We start from the raw sequence: 17,661 nt of genomic DNA, 5'->3' as shown, positions 1-17,661 counted from the left end.
TTGAAAAGAGGTATTAGAAGTGTTTTACGTTAACACAACAACAATAATGATTTCGATGTCACCACGTTGTTATTGTATAGTACAAGTATAATAGCCGCAGTCTATTTGCTGTTTGTCGGCATCTTTTCGGTATTTACACACTCTCGGCATTTTTAATTCGTGTTCTTCAGTTTCACAAACAAATAAAACCTACTTAGACTTTTTCCCTGTTTGCAGATTTAAGAGATGATATGATTCCACACAATCGGAGCTATTTGCTTCTGGATATATGTGTTATGAGAAATACTTGACGGAAACTTGGTGTTTGTTTTTCATTTACTCTCTGTCAGTGAGACGAATCGGATGTTCTCGATGTGTCATTGAAATACACTTAATGAAAACAGAATGTCTAGTTCTTAATTTGTTGAAACAGAATATCATTAGTCACCATTACTGTCACCACCACGTTATTTTCAACTTATTTTTATGTGTGTGTTGTTGTTTTTTGGGGTTGTCCTTTTTAATAGTTTTAAATTTTTCCACACTAAGCCACGGTACGCAGGCCCATAACCAATTATGCTTTCTTAACTTTCTTTCAAAAGTCCCTGATGCAAATATTTTGTACTGTAACACCCAAATTAACTTTTCACCCATATCTTCGACGGCCACTTGTGCTCACATGTACACAACGCGGCGCACATAAACTCCGCTCACAGATTCGCCTGTAACACTATGTTTAACTTAATGTACAACAAAGGCATCATCAATGCAGACTTTCCTGTTGGTGGATGTACATAGATCACAATCACGCACATCGATCCCATTCCCAGCTACCCCGTGAGCAAGCTGGATTTCTCCATGGCCGATCAAGCGCCGACCAGCAAACAAAAAAACATAATTAAAAACAAATTCGTAAAAATGTTCAAAGATACTTTGTACTACTAATTAAACTGTTGTTTGCTCACTCACTTTTATAATAATAAACAGTGTGTGAGATGTATAATTTCCCTAGAGTTCTCAATATACAACTGTGCTCCTTTCTTTATAGCACTGCTGTCTCTCACATGACATCTCCCTAGTCAATTATGGTCATTACGTTGTATGTTTGTGCCTGTTGTCCTAAAAAAGAAGTTCAATCGGTATTACGTTTATCATTTTAGAGTTTGAATTTACGCGCTATATTAGATCTAGTGTTTAGTGTGTTTTTTTTCTTTTTCTTTCCCTTTTGACCATATAAGGAACTATAACCCTAACACGCTATGAGCGCATTGGGTATGGCCCAATCCACGAAGCTGAGGGGGGGGGGAGGGCTCGGTTGCTTGATTTTGATGGCAGGGTTAGGATGAGAGTAATATATATAAGTACACTTACTTCTTATATATTTGTCTTGTATTTTTGTATTCCTTTTAACTCTATAATACTGGAGTTCCATATATACACAAAGAATCAACTCAACCAATGGTATCGATGCTATCAACCTGTTTACCGCATGCAACATATCGATGGATTAATAAAGCCCTATCAGCAATAGCTGCTTTATAGACATTTGACAATTTGCCCATTCTCCGTATATGAACATTCGAAATATATGACACCCGGCAGCTATTGCATATGAGGACATAAAGCATTAACTCTCCGATAATATAAATGAATAGATACAATCTATGAGTCTGTAGCGTCACAAAAACACATCACTATATGGATTATACTGATAAAATCAGACAAGCTATGTCTGAAAGATTGCCCACCGACTGTCATGTATAAGATGGATAAAGCAAAACCCATCGGAATTGAGTCATAAACAAAATAGAAAAGGTTCGTAGAACAAATGTTCAATGCATGCATTCCTTAGTCATGTTGTTTGCGGTACCAGCAGCAGGGAGCTTTAAAATATATAAATGTGGCAGCGACAATCTATATTTTAAGGAAAATTCCTTTAATATGCTGTTATAAAATATAATTAATTGAAAGACAACACAAAACAAGTTGGGAGATGTACAAAGTTTCATTTGAATATGCAGCGAGAGATCACAGTAGAATATTTTAGGTGTCATCGAGAAGATTATTATAATATTCATATCATTATATTGCAGACTGCTAAGCGTATATGAACACGAGAATGCTGCACCTGTTACACCTACGGGGATAGTAAGAAATAGTCAATAAAATATGAAGACTATGTTTATTTCCTAAGTTTTTGTAGGATATTAAGTCGATGTTTAGTTGTAACCTATAAAGAGCCGCTATGTGTGTGCCCCAGTTAATTATAACAAAGAATTAATGGTTGTTGATAATAGTACAGGGAGTTTTGATGCCTCACACGTGACATGTCGGAGTAGATTATGATATTATGATGTTAAATGAGACCCATTCCCACACAATGACGACAAACTCCCTTTGAGACAAAGACCTCTAAAAGATATACTTTGAAATTTGGTACCCATATTATTATCCAAGGAGATAACCATTAATTACTCGCTGGCCAGTTAATCCATATTCTTAGTGCGTTTAATTTAACTTTTTTTGGGGGGGGGGGGATGTAATTCAAAAAATCTAAATTAGGCCTACTTGATATCAGAAGGGCATTCCTCGTATTCAAAATGCAATTCGATATGTCTGATGTACACAAAAATATTGTGCAAACGTTAATATTCGATCCCTTAAGTTAAACATAAACATAACTTAGCATCTAATAGGGATATTAAATGGCAAGTTCATGAGATGACCTCATGGCGTATACATGCTCACTCACACACAGAGAGGTCAGTTACCAGGCTATTGTCAGTAGCCTTAGTCGGATGTCCCTCGGCTCATTATGCATCTCAAAACTATTAAACAGGTCGGAACAAAATGGTCATGCGTGGCCGTGGATTCAACCTACCATGGCGATTTATGCCATGAAGATATCGGGGCGATGACACTGTGCAGCATGTCCCTGAATTATAGTGGTGCAATCAAACACGCCCGTTTGTTCCTATATGTTACAGTTCGCCGCTATTCCTATTAATACCACGTTATAAACTACGCAAAACTTTTTTTGCGTAGTGTAGCTAAAACATTCAGATTTGCAGTACTTTTTTATTCCATCCAGTTCAGTGTTGTCGTTGATGAGATATGTCATTGATTTAATCGTCCAAAACGACAATTGATAGCAACTGATCACACTATTTTTTAACCAACTTCCAGAACATTTAAAGATGTCTGTTATTTTTCACTCATATAGTCGTGACAACTTACTAGCTCAAATTTGATATGTTGTAACTAATGCCAACACGTACAACGTACATGCTATTTAGTAATCGCCAACGGTTTTGCCAATATCATTGTTTCAACAAGCATAAGTATTACCTCAACAGAGATTAAATATGGGTTCTGATGAACTTTAAGATTCTAATGACACATTTAATTCATTCAATAAGTCCGCCTCGCCTAATAAAATGGTTTTAATGAGAAAGGCGCAGATGTGCCACGCGATGTCACTCCAAGGCAAATGTGAATTCAATGATAAACAAATAAAAATGCTCCTTCGAGCGTTTTTTCTCTATATGCCATCTTTTGTAGTAAAGTTCACTCTAGCTCTAAATTAGATTGGGACTAGAACGACTGCAATTTTATTGAGGATAATGCTTAATTTGCCACGATTATGTACACCTTCCTGCTTCAGTAAGATTCAGTAGAGTAGAAATATGGTTTATTAAGGTTGTATTTATGGTTTGATTATACCATAGACGTGTGTACAAAAATGGTTTTGCTTTCGTTTGTAAAGCGTGTAGGTATTCTAGATACTTCTAGATAAATAGCATGTTAGTGTGAAATTCCATAGGAATTAAGGACGTGTACAGATAAAGCAAGTTGTTGTTTGCTGTATCAAGCCTAGGTAGACATATTATAAATCCTGTTCCATCAATCTAACGTTCTGCTGTACTGCCCCGACTTGGGACGGGCGGTGGTGGGTTGAGCACTTTGTTCCCGGGAATCCTCCCTCTCCAGTGCAACAACGGTTGACATCAGGGAATCACATTACAGTAGTGGCTACTCCCTTCTTTCAGACCAGGAACTGTCGGTATAAGGTGTTGAAACCAACGTGTCAAGCCACAACCCCTTAGTATACCAAGCAAACCCTTTGTCATGGATCTGCAGGGCAGGTCTTGCACTGCTGGAACATCTTGATGTGTGCAAGTTCCATTAGAGGTTAGGGTGGTCACAGGATCCTGGTCCTATCACGTAGTTACAAACATCATTATTATAAATATTCACATTCAGGAAAAGCATTCACGCGCATTACGCAATATTTACGAAAAACTATTTTTGAAATAGCTAAAGAGTTATCCTTTAGGAATGAACGGATTAATGATAATTAAATTAAACTTTTGATTAATATAAATAATATTTTATAATTATATAAAGCCAGCTAGACAGGGCTTACTTACTTAGAGCTTTATTTAGAATATTTGAAAATATTTTAAATGCGCGATATTTGTCTGCCCTCAAAGAGGATTATTTATTCAATACACATATACCAATAATATTTGTACATAAAAACAATATTTTGAAATACTGATTATTTACATCACATAACTTGATCAATATAATTATAAGGACCCGAATGAGTAAACTACGTATACCCACAACCTCCTGGTATAAAGGTCAAACCTACCTATGGTCACAATCTCGCAGTGAAAAGGCCAACCTACTGCTCAATTTATCAATGTAATATATATTTACAACTACTCTTTGCTGAGGAGAATTGAATCTATTTAAACAAGCTAAATAAACCCGTATTTCGTTGAAATTTCACAATTCTAGCCATTAAATATTGTTGATTCTGCAATACCTGGCTGGTGTGTTACTTTACTTCTTCCGTTACAGACTTCAAGATAATATTGTAATTATTGGTACTGGATTCCAAAAATGTACGCGGGCATGTTAGGGGTATACGATCAAAACGATTCCGAATACTAAACATTATTCATATGATGTATAAACATATCTCTTATGAAGTAATTAACTTAGTACTTTTGTGAAGTAAAAGCATAGAGAAGTATAACACTCCGGCCTGAAGGCTAAGTTAGTATAGCTCACACAAGTAGGACAGTCTATAGACCACTCAAGAATAAGAGGCCTTTAGCAAAAAACGTTACAATCAAAAAAGTAAATGATTGACATAATAAAGGTTTAAGCGAAATAGAGTGAGCATGTAGTGAAAACAAGATGTCACATAGCCCCAAGTAAATGGAATAATAAAGTCAGAACTTCGGAATTGAGTATTACTCAATATCTACAAAAATATACTTTTACACCTCTTGATATGTTATCAATAATTATATGAAAAACACAGTAGATGTGTTCAAGTTTATAAATATTGAATTTGTGAAATTTACCGCCACGGAATGAAGTTAAAAACGCGTGGAATTTCGATATTTATGAAATTAGAATATAAATGAATGCATCAAGTTACGTAGGAGAAGAAATTGTAAAAACGTATTCTCAGTCATCGAGGTGATTAAAAATGTTAGGCTTCACTAAAAATGTTGTGTCAAGATACGTTACATCTAAGTGTTTTTCCCAGGTACTGCATGTATAAACATCCCTCACCTGCCAGATACACAATGTCATCTAACGCCTGCTAAATAAATAAAAACATTTACATGCATAAACACACGCAATTTTCAGCTTAACAACGAAATCATTTTCTCCTAATAAAGCAAATTAGTTTCGAAATTCATGAGCCCCTTGGAAGAAAAATTTTGCCAACAATTATTCACCAGTTTGTAAGATCAAGATGATGAGATGTCAAGATTTTGTGATTTTAACACAAAACGCATATTATTTATACTTACTATATATATTATTATTTTTGATAAAGAAGCAGGACCAACAGATACCTCCGGGTAAGTGATGAAGAGATGCGATAATGAATATTTATAAACTTAAACACATCTACTGCATTTTTTAATATAATTGTTAACAACATATCAAGATGTGTAACAGTATATTTTTGTAGAGATTGAGTAATACTCAATCCGAAGTTCTGACTCTATTATTCCATTTACTTAATGCTATGTGTCGCCTTGTTTTCACTACATACCCACTCTATACATTTTGGCTTATACCTTTATTATGTCAATCATTTACTTTTTTCATTGTATAATTTCTTGCTAAAGGCTTCTTATTCTTGATTGGTCTATAGACTGTCCTACTTGTGTGAGCTATTATACTATTAGTTAGCCTTCAGGCCGGAGTGTCATACTTCTCTATGCTTTTACTTCACAAAAGTACTCATGCTCTTATCCAATTGTCATGACATATAGTATGCTTTGTATTGTTTGTATTAGTTTATGGTTCATGTACCTGTATATATTCTTTTGTAAAGCGCTCCGTTCTTTGTGGGGCGCTCACTAAATGCATATTATGTTACTAAATTAATTACTTCATAAGGCTGCGTTCACATAGAAGTATACGGTATTCGGTATTCGCTATACGAAATACGCTCATTCGTTCAGGCTGAGTTCATATAGGAGTATACTATGTGAACTCAGCCTGATCGAATGAGCGTATTTCGTATAGCGAATATCGATAGTATGTCAGTTTACCCATTTTCTTCGTCTTATCAAATGCTTGTAACTTTACTTCTTGAGGTCACATTGCATTCAATGAGGTGTCATAATGTGCAGAATTAGATAGTGCATCAATTACAAAAATGAATTTGCCCACATATGGTTTAGGTTTTTAAAATTTGGACGGTATACGCTGCACTAAAAATCGAACATGCGCGATTCCCACTATACTATACTATACGCAGGTATACGGCCTTTTCGAATAGCTCTTATGTGACCCGGTACTATGAAATTACCTTGCTCGATTTAATCTATACGCGTGCACCTTCAAAACGTGCATCGTATACCCGAATAGTATACTTCTATGCGATCGTAGCCTTATGTGACCCGGTACTATGAAATTGCCTTGCTCGATTTAACTATATACGCGTGCACCTGTAAAACGTGCACCGTATACCCGAATAGTATACTTCTATGTGAACGCAGCCTAAGAGATATGTCGTGCTCGTGTGTGTATATGGATTCAAATATTCTTCTTTTCCCTCTATTTACTCTTTTTAGCCGCTTGCAATTTTGCATGGCAGATGTAGTTTTATCATATTTTCATTAAAAAATGAGCAGTAACTTTAATGTATCAAATAAGTACCAACAGTCTTAATATATGATTGGCTTAACTTCTTTCCATGGCTTTGCAAAACATAAAATGTTATCACGTAATCATTAGTAAAACAATCCCCTGCAGATAAGTGCAGAAGGGGAGGATCATTTGGAGAGGTGTCATAATATCCAAAACATTGCACAATTCTTATCAAATTTACTACATACGGCAGCACAAATTTAGCTGCAAGCGGATAACTTTCAGTCGATGCCCTATCAGAGCCTGCAGGAATATGTGTTCTTATCTACTGGAAATGTGATTTAACTCTAAGGACTTTATAACATCTCTAGCTTGACAGTATTGGTTGTTTACCTTTAGGTGATAGGCATTTCACAAACTTTTGGTTTGGATTAGTACAACCATGACTCTTATATCGTCTTCTCTAATGTTTGCATTTCAAAATCCATACTTTAATACTTGATGGAATTACCAAATATCTCGCATGGCAAATGATAGGGTGCTGTAAATCTTATATCAAAACATGGCTGTCGTTAATAAGGAAAATGATGTGACAGTAATTTTTGACGATATGTTTTACTAAGATTATTTGTGTTTTGCCGTAGTCTCTTAGTTTTGTGCTTTTTCAAATATGGCACTTAATCGAACTACCTGATTCTTGATTACGTTCATCAGGACTCTAGTATTCCATTAAACAAGTCTCCTCTATACAAGTCCAATTGAAACATGGAATGTTTCAAGAACTAAGGTCTGTCTATAAGATCGACATGTTGATATTAAGAAGTACACTACCGAAATAAAGTGTGGTTCTTGTCTGTCATACCACTTACCTTAAAGTATAGAAGAAAAACGGATTATTCTGTGTAGTAAAAACGACGCCCTTGAAACTAAATTACTAAAAATCTCCAATATTGAACTTATTAATCACGTAAGAGCATTACCTGACTTAAGTAAGAAACATTTGTAACTCATAACGATGATGATTATGAGTTTAATGTTAAGAAAGTAGCAAAGTCACCAATTTTGAAATCTTTTGTATTTCTATAGAAATTGAAGCTTACCGTTTTATTGACAGGTAGTTTACCTTGCTCGCTCTTTCATTGTGTAAATAAACTCTTTTATGCACCACATTAAGCAATATTTCTACTTTACTGGCAAACAGAGGTAGATAACCGTGGCAAATTGAGCAATTTTCTTCCACCTTAATAAAGCTGCAGTCGCTATATTCCTGATCTAATTTAAAGCAAATGTGAGCTTCAGAAAGGGTATGATACTATAAACCTTATTAAACTTCTTATATTTCACATGTGCCTTAAAGTTATGGCATGTCACACATCTGCCTTTTCAGCAAACTTTTAACTGCTTGTCGTTTTTTGTTTGGTGGTATTTTTTAATGTGCGCAAAGGTGTCGATGAAGACCCGCGGTTAATATGATGGGGATTTGCCATTTGGTCTAATGCCATTTAGTCTAATATCCATTTCGTCTACATCCATTTCGTCTAAACCCATTTGGTCTATATCCACTACGTCCAATAATCATTTGGTCCTTTAACCATTTGGTCCGATAACCATTTGAAATGCTTTCTTAGTTTGGATATTCAGTGTTTTTCATTACCTTTAATAGAAGGAAAATCTTATGCTGCTTTGCAATGTATTTTGAGTTCATGATATGAACGTGTAAATTCAAACATGAACGTTTTATACAAAATTAAATTATACAAGAACAAATGAGCGTATGCACCATTGCACTAAGGGTATTATTGTATCGAATTAAGAAATGGGAAAGCATTTCATTTTGTCATGACCATTCTTTGGGAATAATTTCAAATTAACAAGATCTTTACTGTATCAACCAGAAATTATGCTAAGATGATTTAATAAACGAATAAAGAGTTGTAGGAAAAAATGTTTCAACAGTTTTGACAGTATACTGAGTTTATCCAAACACAATTTATATAGTTTCTATAAATCACAAAGCCCCTCTTTATTTGGAAGATGTCAAGTAATCATTATATTTATGATAATACTACACACAAAGGGAAGTATAACGTTACATTTCTGAAGTTAAGAACCATTATGGTGTATCTCTCTTATATTCCTGACACGAGGGAGACCAGCTTGCACATTTCCATAATTCTGACTTTTTATCCCCATTTACTCGCGGCTATGTCACCTTATTTGCACTACTGCATCACGTTGATTCTTTTATTGCGGTATATTTTTGTCATTCGTTTTTGATAATGCAATTTCTTGCTTATGCTGTAGGGTGTGATCGGTCCGTAAAGTTATCACCTGTGTGAGAGAGACACTAAGTCTTTTCTGGCAGGCAGATTTTATACATTTATCCGATTGCCAGTTTCTGAATGGAACTTATTAACCTGTTTAATATGTTTAATAAGAGAAATAGTTACAATGATCGAGAGATGAATTTGTATGCAGAATACCATTATAGCTGAAGATCATAAAAACTTAATCATCATTAATTAATCAATCCATCATTACTGTACATGACTTCAGTTTGACAAATCCACCAGAAAGGCAAGTTAGGTAACCTACTTGTAGAATTTACACCCACAATAAGCCGCCATATAACAAATGCACATTTTGCTAGCACACGATCCGAATCCAAATTTAACGCACGTATGGCTTTCTATATAAAGTCTGCACAAAAAGTAACTCAGCTGTTATAAATACGCCTATAGATTCAGAACTAATAATTGTTTTCACAATATGTCAACATAGCGAGAAGGATGATTTATTTACACGCATTTTGATACCCCATTCGTCAAATGTCGTTCAATATTATAACAACACAGCACTGCTTTTACAGAAAAATACCCGAATTTAAAAGTTGCAGTTTACAGCGATCAATGGTTATAATGCCAGCACTGTAAAACACGTAAAGCCCGCCATTATCTTCGCGCTTACTTCAAATCAATACAAATAACTGCAACTTTTAAATGGGGGTATTTTTCTTTCAAAACACTGATGTATTGTCAATATTGAACAAAATTGGACAAATGGGGTATCAAAATGCGCGTAAATAAATCATACTTCTTTTTATGTTGAAATATTGTGAAAACAATTATTAGTTCTGACTCTATAGGCGTATTTATAACAGCTGAGTTACTTTGTCTGTTAACATAGTTCGTTTTATGCAAATCCAAGAAAAATGAAGATGTTAAACTCACATTTTTAGTGACGTAGTGAAGTTGAAAGAGCTAGCGGAAAAACAGGGTAAATCGGCGAATAATAATGCAAGTAAGAACAATTTTCATACGGAACCGGACTTGAGTGGCACTCAACTGAAGCGATGGGTAAAAAACCTGTCAAAATACAAACTGTCAGAAGCTCAAAACAGAGTGTTAGCTCGCGGCCTTGGATACGGGGTAAGTCCAGATAATCTAACTCACTCGTCCATTGTTGATGAGCATATCGTTGCGTGTGAGAGAGCGTGTTGGAAGCTTCCCAAACCTGAAGCAGCACAATTACGTGCCGAAATAGTTGGAACTTTAAAATCCGCGAAATTGCCACCCTCAAATATCAGTAAAGATGAGCGAGACGCGATTAATCCGCTCCAAAAAGAGGAGTCCATCATGGTCCTGGGAGCTGATAAAGGACGGGCAACGGTTGTCATGGACAAAACGGAGTACCAACAAAAAATGTGTGCCCTCCTCAGTGATTCTAAGACCTATGAAAAATTAGATCGCGACCCCACACCAAAACACAAAGAGAGCTGGTTTCAATCCTTCATAGGCTCGAAAAGACGATAAGATCAAGAAAGCGGACAAACAATTCCTGTATCCCACCTCGGAAAATGTACCTCGAATTTATGGTAGTCCCAATATTCACACAGACGGCACCCCGCTTCGTCCTATAGTGGACTTTACAGGTTCCATAGGTTATAATGTGGCCAAATCTCTTGCTGATATTTTGAGCCCTATTGTTGGCCAATCTGAGCACCATGTTCTAAACTCAAAAAGTCTTGCTGAAGATCTCAAAGATGTAACCCTTGAGGAAGATGAGATTCTTAACTCGCACGATGTGGTGGCGCTTTTTACCAGTACACCCATTGATCTCACTCTTCATATACTCAGAGAAAGACTTAACGAGGACAAAGATCTCAAAAACAGAACACTCCTCTCTACTGATGACATTATAGAACTGACTAAATTTTGCCTAGCTACGGTTGCGTACTTCAGCTACTCCGGTCAGATTTACCGCCAATGTTTCGGCATGGCCATGGGCAGCCCCCTCAGCCCCCTTGCTTGTAATATCTTTATGGAGTGGCTTGAGCAGAAGGCTATTTCCACAGCCCCGGATAGCTGTCGCCCACGTCTCTGGAAGAGATACGTTGATGACGTGTTAGAAATTATACGCAGAGGACAAGTTGACAATCTAACTGATCACTTAAATTCAATTGATCCCACCGGCAGCATTAAATTTACCTATGAACAAGAGCAGGACGGTTCTATTCCATTCCTTGATACCCTGATCACAAGAAAACCAGACGGGTCAGTGAAACTTAGCATATACAGGAAGAAAACCCACACCGATCAGTACCTTCAGTTCTCCTCCCACCACCCTCTCCATCAAAAGTTAGGAGTTGTCAGAACTTTACTAGACCGGAGTGAATCGCTAGTCACCGAGGAAACGGACAGACAGAAAGAGGAGACCAATATACGCGAAGCGTTATCTGGCTGTGGTTACCCAGATAAAAAAAAAAAAAAAGTCAAACAAAATAGAGCCACTCCAAAAACAAAGACTACCTCAAAGAATAAAGATGACAGTGAAAAGTCTAAAGGTATGGTTGTAGTTCCTATGTAGAGGGGCTCACCGAGCGAATATCAAGAGTTTTCAAAAAGCATGGCTTCTCTACCGCTATGAAACCTCACCGCACCATCCGCAGTATGCTTGTCCACCCTAAGGACAAATTACTCCCTCAACAAAAAGCAGAGGCGATATATGAAATTCCCTGCGGAGATTGTGCTGGGACCTACATCGGAGAAACCGGCCGCCCATTCGGCGTTCGCCTCAAAGAACACCAAAAAGAGGTGGAAAAATTTGAAACGAAGCCCTACACAAGAGCCAGCCGCACGTCATCTATCACAGACATTCACAAGTCAGCTATCACTGATCACGTTGTCTCTACCAATCATTCCATCAATTGGGAGGACTCAAAAGTCATCGACAGAGAAGCTGACAAGACCACTAGGTGGCTGAAAGAAGCCATCTGGATACGCCGAAAAGGAAAAGACACTCTAAACAAGGACGAGGGGGCCTACTCACTCAACAACATCTTTGACCAACTCATCACGCCCTCTATAGAGGTTCCTGTTGCCTATAAAAGGAAGCAGTCAGATGAGATGGGTTGCCAGTCTGAAGAAACCACTAGTGTAGTGGTGAAACGTCACTAAAAATGTGAGTTTAACATCTTCATTTTTCTTGGATTTGCATAAAACGAACTATGTTAACAGTGAAATCTAACAATCCAAATGAACTTGTTCAAAGAGCTGAGTTACTTATTGTGCAGACTTTAGTTCCTGTCACAGTGGATACTGTTATAATTGAAGTCCGGTGACAATGTCTTGGGCGGTATCGGCAATGAGGTGTGATTACATCTTGTTAGAACCAGTCAACTTAAAGGCTGATTGAATAATAAAAACACGAACATTGACTTTCTGACCAAAGTCATCAATTAGTCCGATCTTCTAAACGTTTCTAGCCCACGGCAATTCAAGCATTGTTAATTTACTTCTTTTTTACCGTAATTGAGCATGGCGTTTCTGCACGCATCGGTTATGGAAAATGAATTATTTAATAGAGTTAGAGTTGAGTTTCACCCTTCGTCAAATTATTCAAACAAGTATTATTAATACTAGAATAGTCAGTGCGTATTATCATAATAGGAAAATATCGCACGATTCAGATCAAGAAACGCTGGCTAATTTAGAAAAAACGACTTTCCAAGGTTAGGGTTATTTTATTAAATCATTAGTAGTCCAGTTGGCACCGTGCTGTATTGTTTTCGCTGTTTAATTCATTATAAGATGCGTGCTTAGTGAAAGAAAAGGACAAAATATATGCTCCATATATCTATTGTATATCTATTTTTTGTTTCTTTATGTTGTTGTTATTTTTGTTTGTTTGGGTTGCTTTTCTTTTCACAGATCATGATTATGTTCTTAAAGTTTATGTTCTTGTGGGTGGAGGTGATATTTTGCTTGCTAGTTATTAATTTTTATCTTTTGTGTCTCTTCCGAGTGCTGGATAATGCGTGTCGGTGCGTTGAAGCACATGAATATGAATTAACCTCATTGAACAATACCGGCATATGTATTACTGTGATCAGTGACTTAGTAATGCACTCGATCATTTTAATGAGTCAGTTACCATCTTCCCTAAAGGCGATATTCGTACGGAATTACTGATTACCATTGCAACTATGCGCTGAACATAAGCCCGTACACGTCTCTCGTTTATTCTATAGGGACGTCATATCACTTGTAGATCGCCTTTGCCACCCACTCTATGCAAAATTATTTAACAAGTATATCAAAAGCTTCTTTTAAAGCTTTCATCACTCGTGCCTTAAATTATTAAGCCCTGTGCATTACACATATTTAAAGTTTCCAGTTAAAAACTCAGTGCTGGAATTTGGGCGCACATTCACGGTATTCATTGAAATGGAATCTACATTTTGGCGAAATGGATAATATTATTATAAATATCCAGTACATGCTGTGTAACTGGTATGTATTATCGCACATGTGGGGTTAAAACGAGCAGAGGAAGGTGAGAGCAATATTATAACATTTCCTACACCTCTCTTATCTGGCCGAACTGCCATTAGCTATACAATCAATTTCTACCGCCACGCCTTATTACAATATTGCTGAATTGACAATTCAGCACTTTCCATTTTAATCAAGCTTTCATTTAATTTCATGGGCGGGAAATATCCAATTTGGATGCCACACTTTGTATTGAGAGCGTACTGTATAATCCAAAACAGCATCAGAACCGCCACGCGATTTGCTATACTTAAGCCCCTGGCATTATTTCTATATGCTCAGCTAGTAGGTACCTAAAACGTACTTGTATTAATACATATATGTGCGCCGGCACCTCTGTATACCAGCTTTCCATTTTTCACATGAGCGTCAGTATATTTGTCTTTATTTATTCCGACGGAACCTTCATCGTATAACATTATACAGCAGTAGCCTTAGGCATCCATCTATTGCTTTTAAAGGTGGCAATGGATTGTTCATGGTATACATTTTGAGTTTAATTCTACTGGTGATTTCAATACCGCAGTCATACTAGAAGTTTTCATTATCCTCTTGCGTCAATAGGAATTTCAGCGCAGCACTAGTTTGCGTAAAACAATGGAATCGCCTTGTGTCACCAGCCTATCGTCATGCGTAGAGTGTCGGTGGAGTTTAAAACTAGCCAGCTTAATCGCTACTAATCATTTGCAAACGTCGCTGCTGTGCGGTTGACACATCAGATTGCAGTGTGGCGCTAGTACTGTGGTGAATGACGTACACATTTTGTGATCTCATCACGTATAACTCTAATTTTATTGCCTTTCGACATTGATATCCAATCTACAAAGGAGTTATAACATCTGAAAGATTACATAACGGTAAAACGGCATCTAATTCCATCTAAAGCTTTGGATTTACAAAGGTGATGATGTATTGATTGTTACCTACTGCAATACGTCGAAAAATTTCTCCCAGGTAGTTTATCAATGACTCTCATCAGCGTAAACAGCGCGGTGCTTATAAGTTCGGTTTACAGTGAGTCACCTATGCTGCTCCTTACATTAGCTGAACACAACAAGTTACTCGGGCAATTTCTATAATCGCCATCCGCATCTAACCACCAGACTGAGGATGACAAACCTGATAGCGTGACTAGACAGTCGAGATAAAACTATGTATATATTCAGCTGTCTACGAAAACACCAGTAATGTTAAATACTTGCAGTTAAAGCGATATTGTCGGTGCAATATATATCAACTGCAATTGCTATTGAAAATATGCTATTATCGAATCAAGTATAAAGTGGACGTAGTGTACGTACTTATATATTTGTGATGTGATGAACTTATTTGACTAAATAATGAACTTAATTAACTAATTCAATTGTTTGAATCCGATATACACTGACAAAACCTCGAGAGTGAACTATTAATTCATGAACTTTCTACTGTTTTGTACTCGGTAAGAACTATGGTTAGTTTATTCTACTACGAAAAGAGAGGACATCCGTGCCTAAAAGTACTCTGCAAACTAGGACGCTCGGTGACAATTTTGTTATTTCCCTATGACGGATGGGCGGCTATAGCTGCAAATATATCATGGAAAATAAAACTATCAAGATGGAATAGAAAACGGTGTAAAATCACAGAAATCAGTGCCTCTGGAAAGAAAGTTTCTACGTCTGGAAAAGTGTCAGACACAGCCGATGGGATGCTGTACATTACTGGTCAATTTCTGAGTGGCAATATCCAACTTCCTTATTTCCAGTTGATCATGACATCACATGTTAGTAATGATGATTTCCGAGCCGGTTATGCTCTCACCGGTGTTCTGCAAAGGGGCAGGACCAATAAATTCCTTGCAGCTGCCAACGAAATCGGATGGGCAGATTCCGGATTAGATTTAACCCATTTTGCCATGGTACGAAGGAAGGAAAGATGATCAATATGCTGTGTATTTTGATCTTAACCGGTAGGGATGAAGTGCTTCCTTCTCCTAGACCATTTTGCCTACGGTCAGTTTGGAATGTCCGCTCACAAGTGTCAGGTACTGGCTATTGACCTGGAGTTGAAGAAGCTCTTGAAGATGTTATCGATTCATCTAAACATTTCCACAAGCCTTGAGGATAGGAATGAAAATATATTTCTTGAATCCACACCATGAACTTTCATTGTCATGTTTATAATATCAAGTTATCCAAGTTGATAATTTTATATATTTTATTTCTGTTTGGTTACAAACCTTAAATACTGCACTATGGTGTAACGCTGCAAACGTGCCGTGTTTTGCTGTAAATATACTGTACATTTATATATCGAAATTATATATAATATTACTGTATGTGCATATTATGTGTACTGTTACATTCCATAAAATGGAAATTAATCATACATCCCCGCACATAATGATGAGATGTGTGTCCTTGAATATCAAACTGTATAATTTGTTATTATTTATTTATACAATTTTTGTACAAAGCCAAACAAATCCAATATTGAATAAGACAAATGGAAGGATTTCCCCCTATAATAAAAACATTGTTAGAAATTACATATAATTGGAATACCATAATAAATGCAGACACTGCAATTTCTCAAATAAAAACGCCCTTCAAAATTAAAGCATATAACAATGGTATTGAAGGGTTAAAGTCAAGCGTTATATGAATTTTAATAACATGCTTATCAGCAGGCATTAGTAGTAAACCAGACGTGCTATTGTTGTTAATTTTCATCTTTTGTAAGACACGTTATGTTTTCTCTCAAAGTTCATTATTATATCAAGTCTACAAATCATCTGTACTGATAGTAGATATAAGTACATTGATAGCCCGCCAGGTATAGACAGTAAAATGTTATGACGATATGTCCATAATCAAGTTGAATGCAGCTGGTTGTAATGTAATATAAAGAGCGAGATTATTTAGTGACAAAGATATTGGGCTAAATGCATCAAGATATGAGCTATTGAGCTGATCTATTACTTAGTCTACGAGTATATACCACGTTGAGGGAATACTAGGTCTTTCTTTGGGATACCGACAAAAGAATACCTAATCAAGGAAGGATTAAGGTTAGATTTACACGAAATAGAAATGTATCGTCTTCATCGTTTTCTTGAATAAAGTGAGATATATTCCGGGGATATATTATATAATTATACGATCATTGTGTCATATCTTTGATGCCTTCTGGTATATGTTTGCACTATTTACATCTCCAATGTATTTCTTCGAACATAATATACCCCAGTAGGGTTTAAACTAAGGGATTTATTCCAAGTACAGTGTACTTTGCATTTCAAAGCGCATTCATTGACATTAACTATCATGCCCTGTCCTGAGGATATGACCATCAACAACCTAAGCCTGATATATCTCTTGATGTATACTGCATTGTAAAGTTTCAAGCACATACATAATGCATATATTTAGCACTGTTTAAAATTAGAAATCACGATCTAAAGCACATCTAACGCACTATGCTATTGCACTAACCACTTCTGGCACTGAGCCGTCAATAAGTTTGCATGCAATGAAGCTAAAACACAACCGCAATCTCGGCCGCCCAACCCCACACACCCACATGAGAAAAAAAAGACAGCCAACATTGTTATGGAAAGTTTGAATAATGTACAATCTTGCCAATTTTACATAAATTTGAAGCAAGCAGGTGACTATGTATGAATTAATGTAAGCTTACAGAGCCTGCTTTACTGTTAATGAAGAACTTGCTA

At 36.5% G+C, this 17,661-nt stretch overlaps 1 protein-coding gene across 1 annotated transcript; it reads left to right on the top strand.

Moving 5' to 3' along the window:
* The first annotated feature begins 10,407 nt into the window (after positions 1-10,407).
* LOC140171097 (uncharacterized) lies at positions 10,408-11,979 on the top strand. Its single transcript, XM_072194265.1, has 2 exons — positions 10,408-10,413; positions 10,909-11,979. The coding sequence occupies exons 1-2, from the start codon at positions 10,408-10,410 to the stop codon at positions 11,977-11,979; spliced, it is 1,077 nt and encodes a 358-aa protein (XP_072050366.1).
* The last annotated feature ends 5,682 nt before the right edge of the window (positions 11,980-17,661 follow it).

Source organism: Amphiura filiformis, chromosome 15 (assembly GCF_039555335.1).
Source record: "Amphiura filiformis chromosome 15, Afil_fr2py, whole genome shotgun sequence".
Lineage (NCBI taxonomy): Eukaryota > Metazoa > Echinodermata > Ophiuroidea > Amphilepidida > Amphiuridae > Amphiura > Amphiura filiformis.
This window is presented reverse-complemented; position numbering and strand designations above follow the sequence as displayed.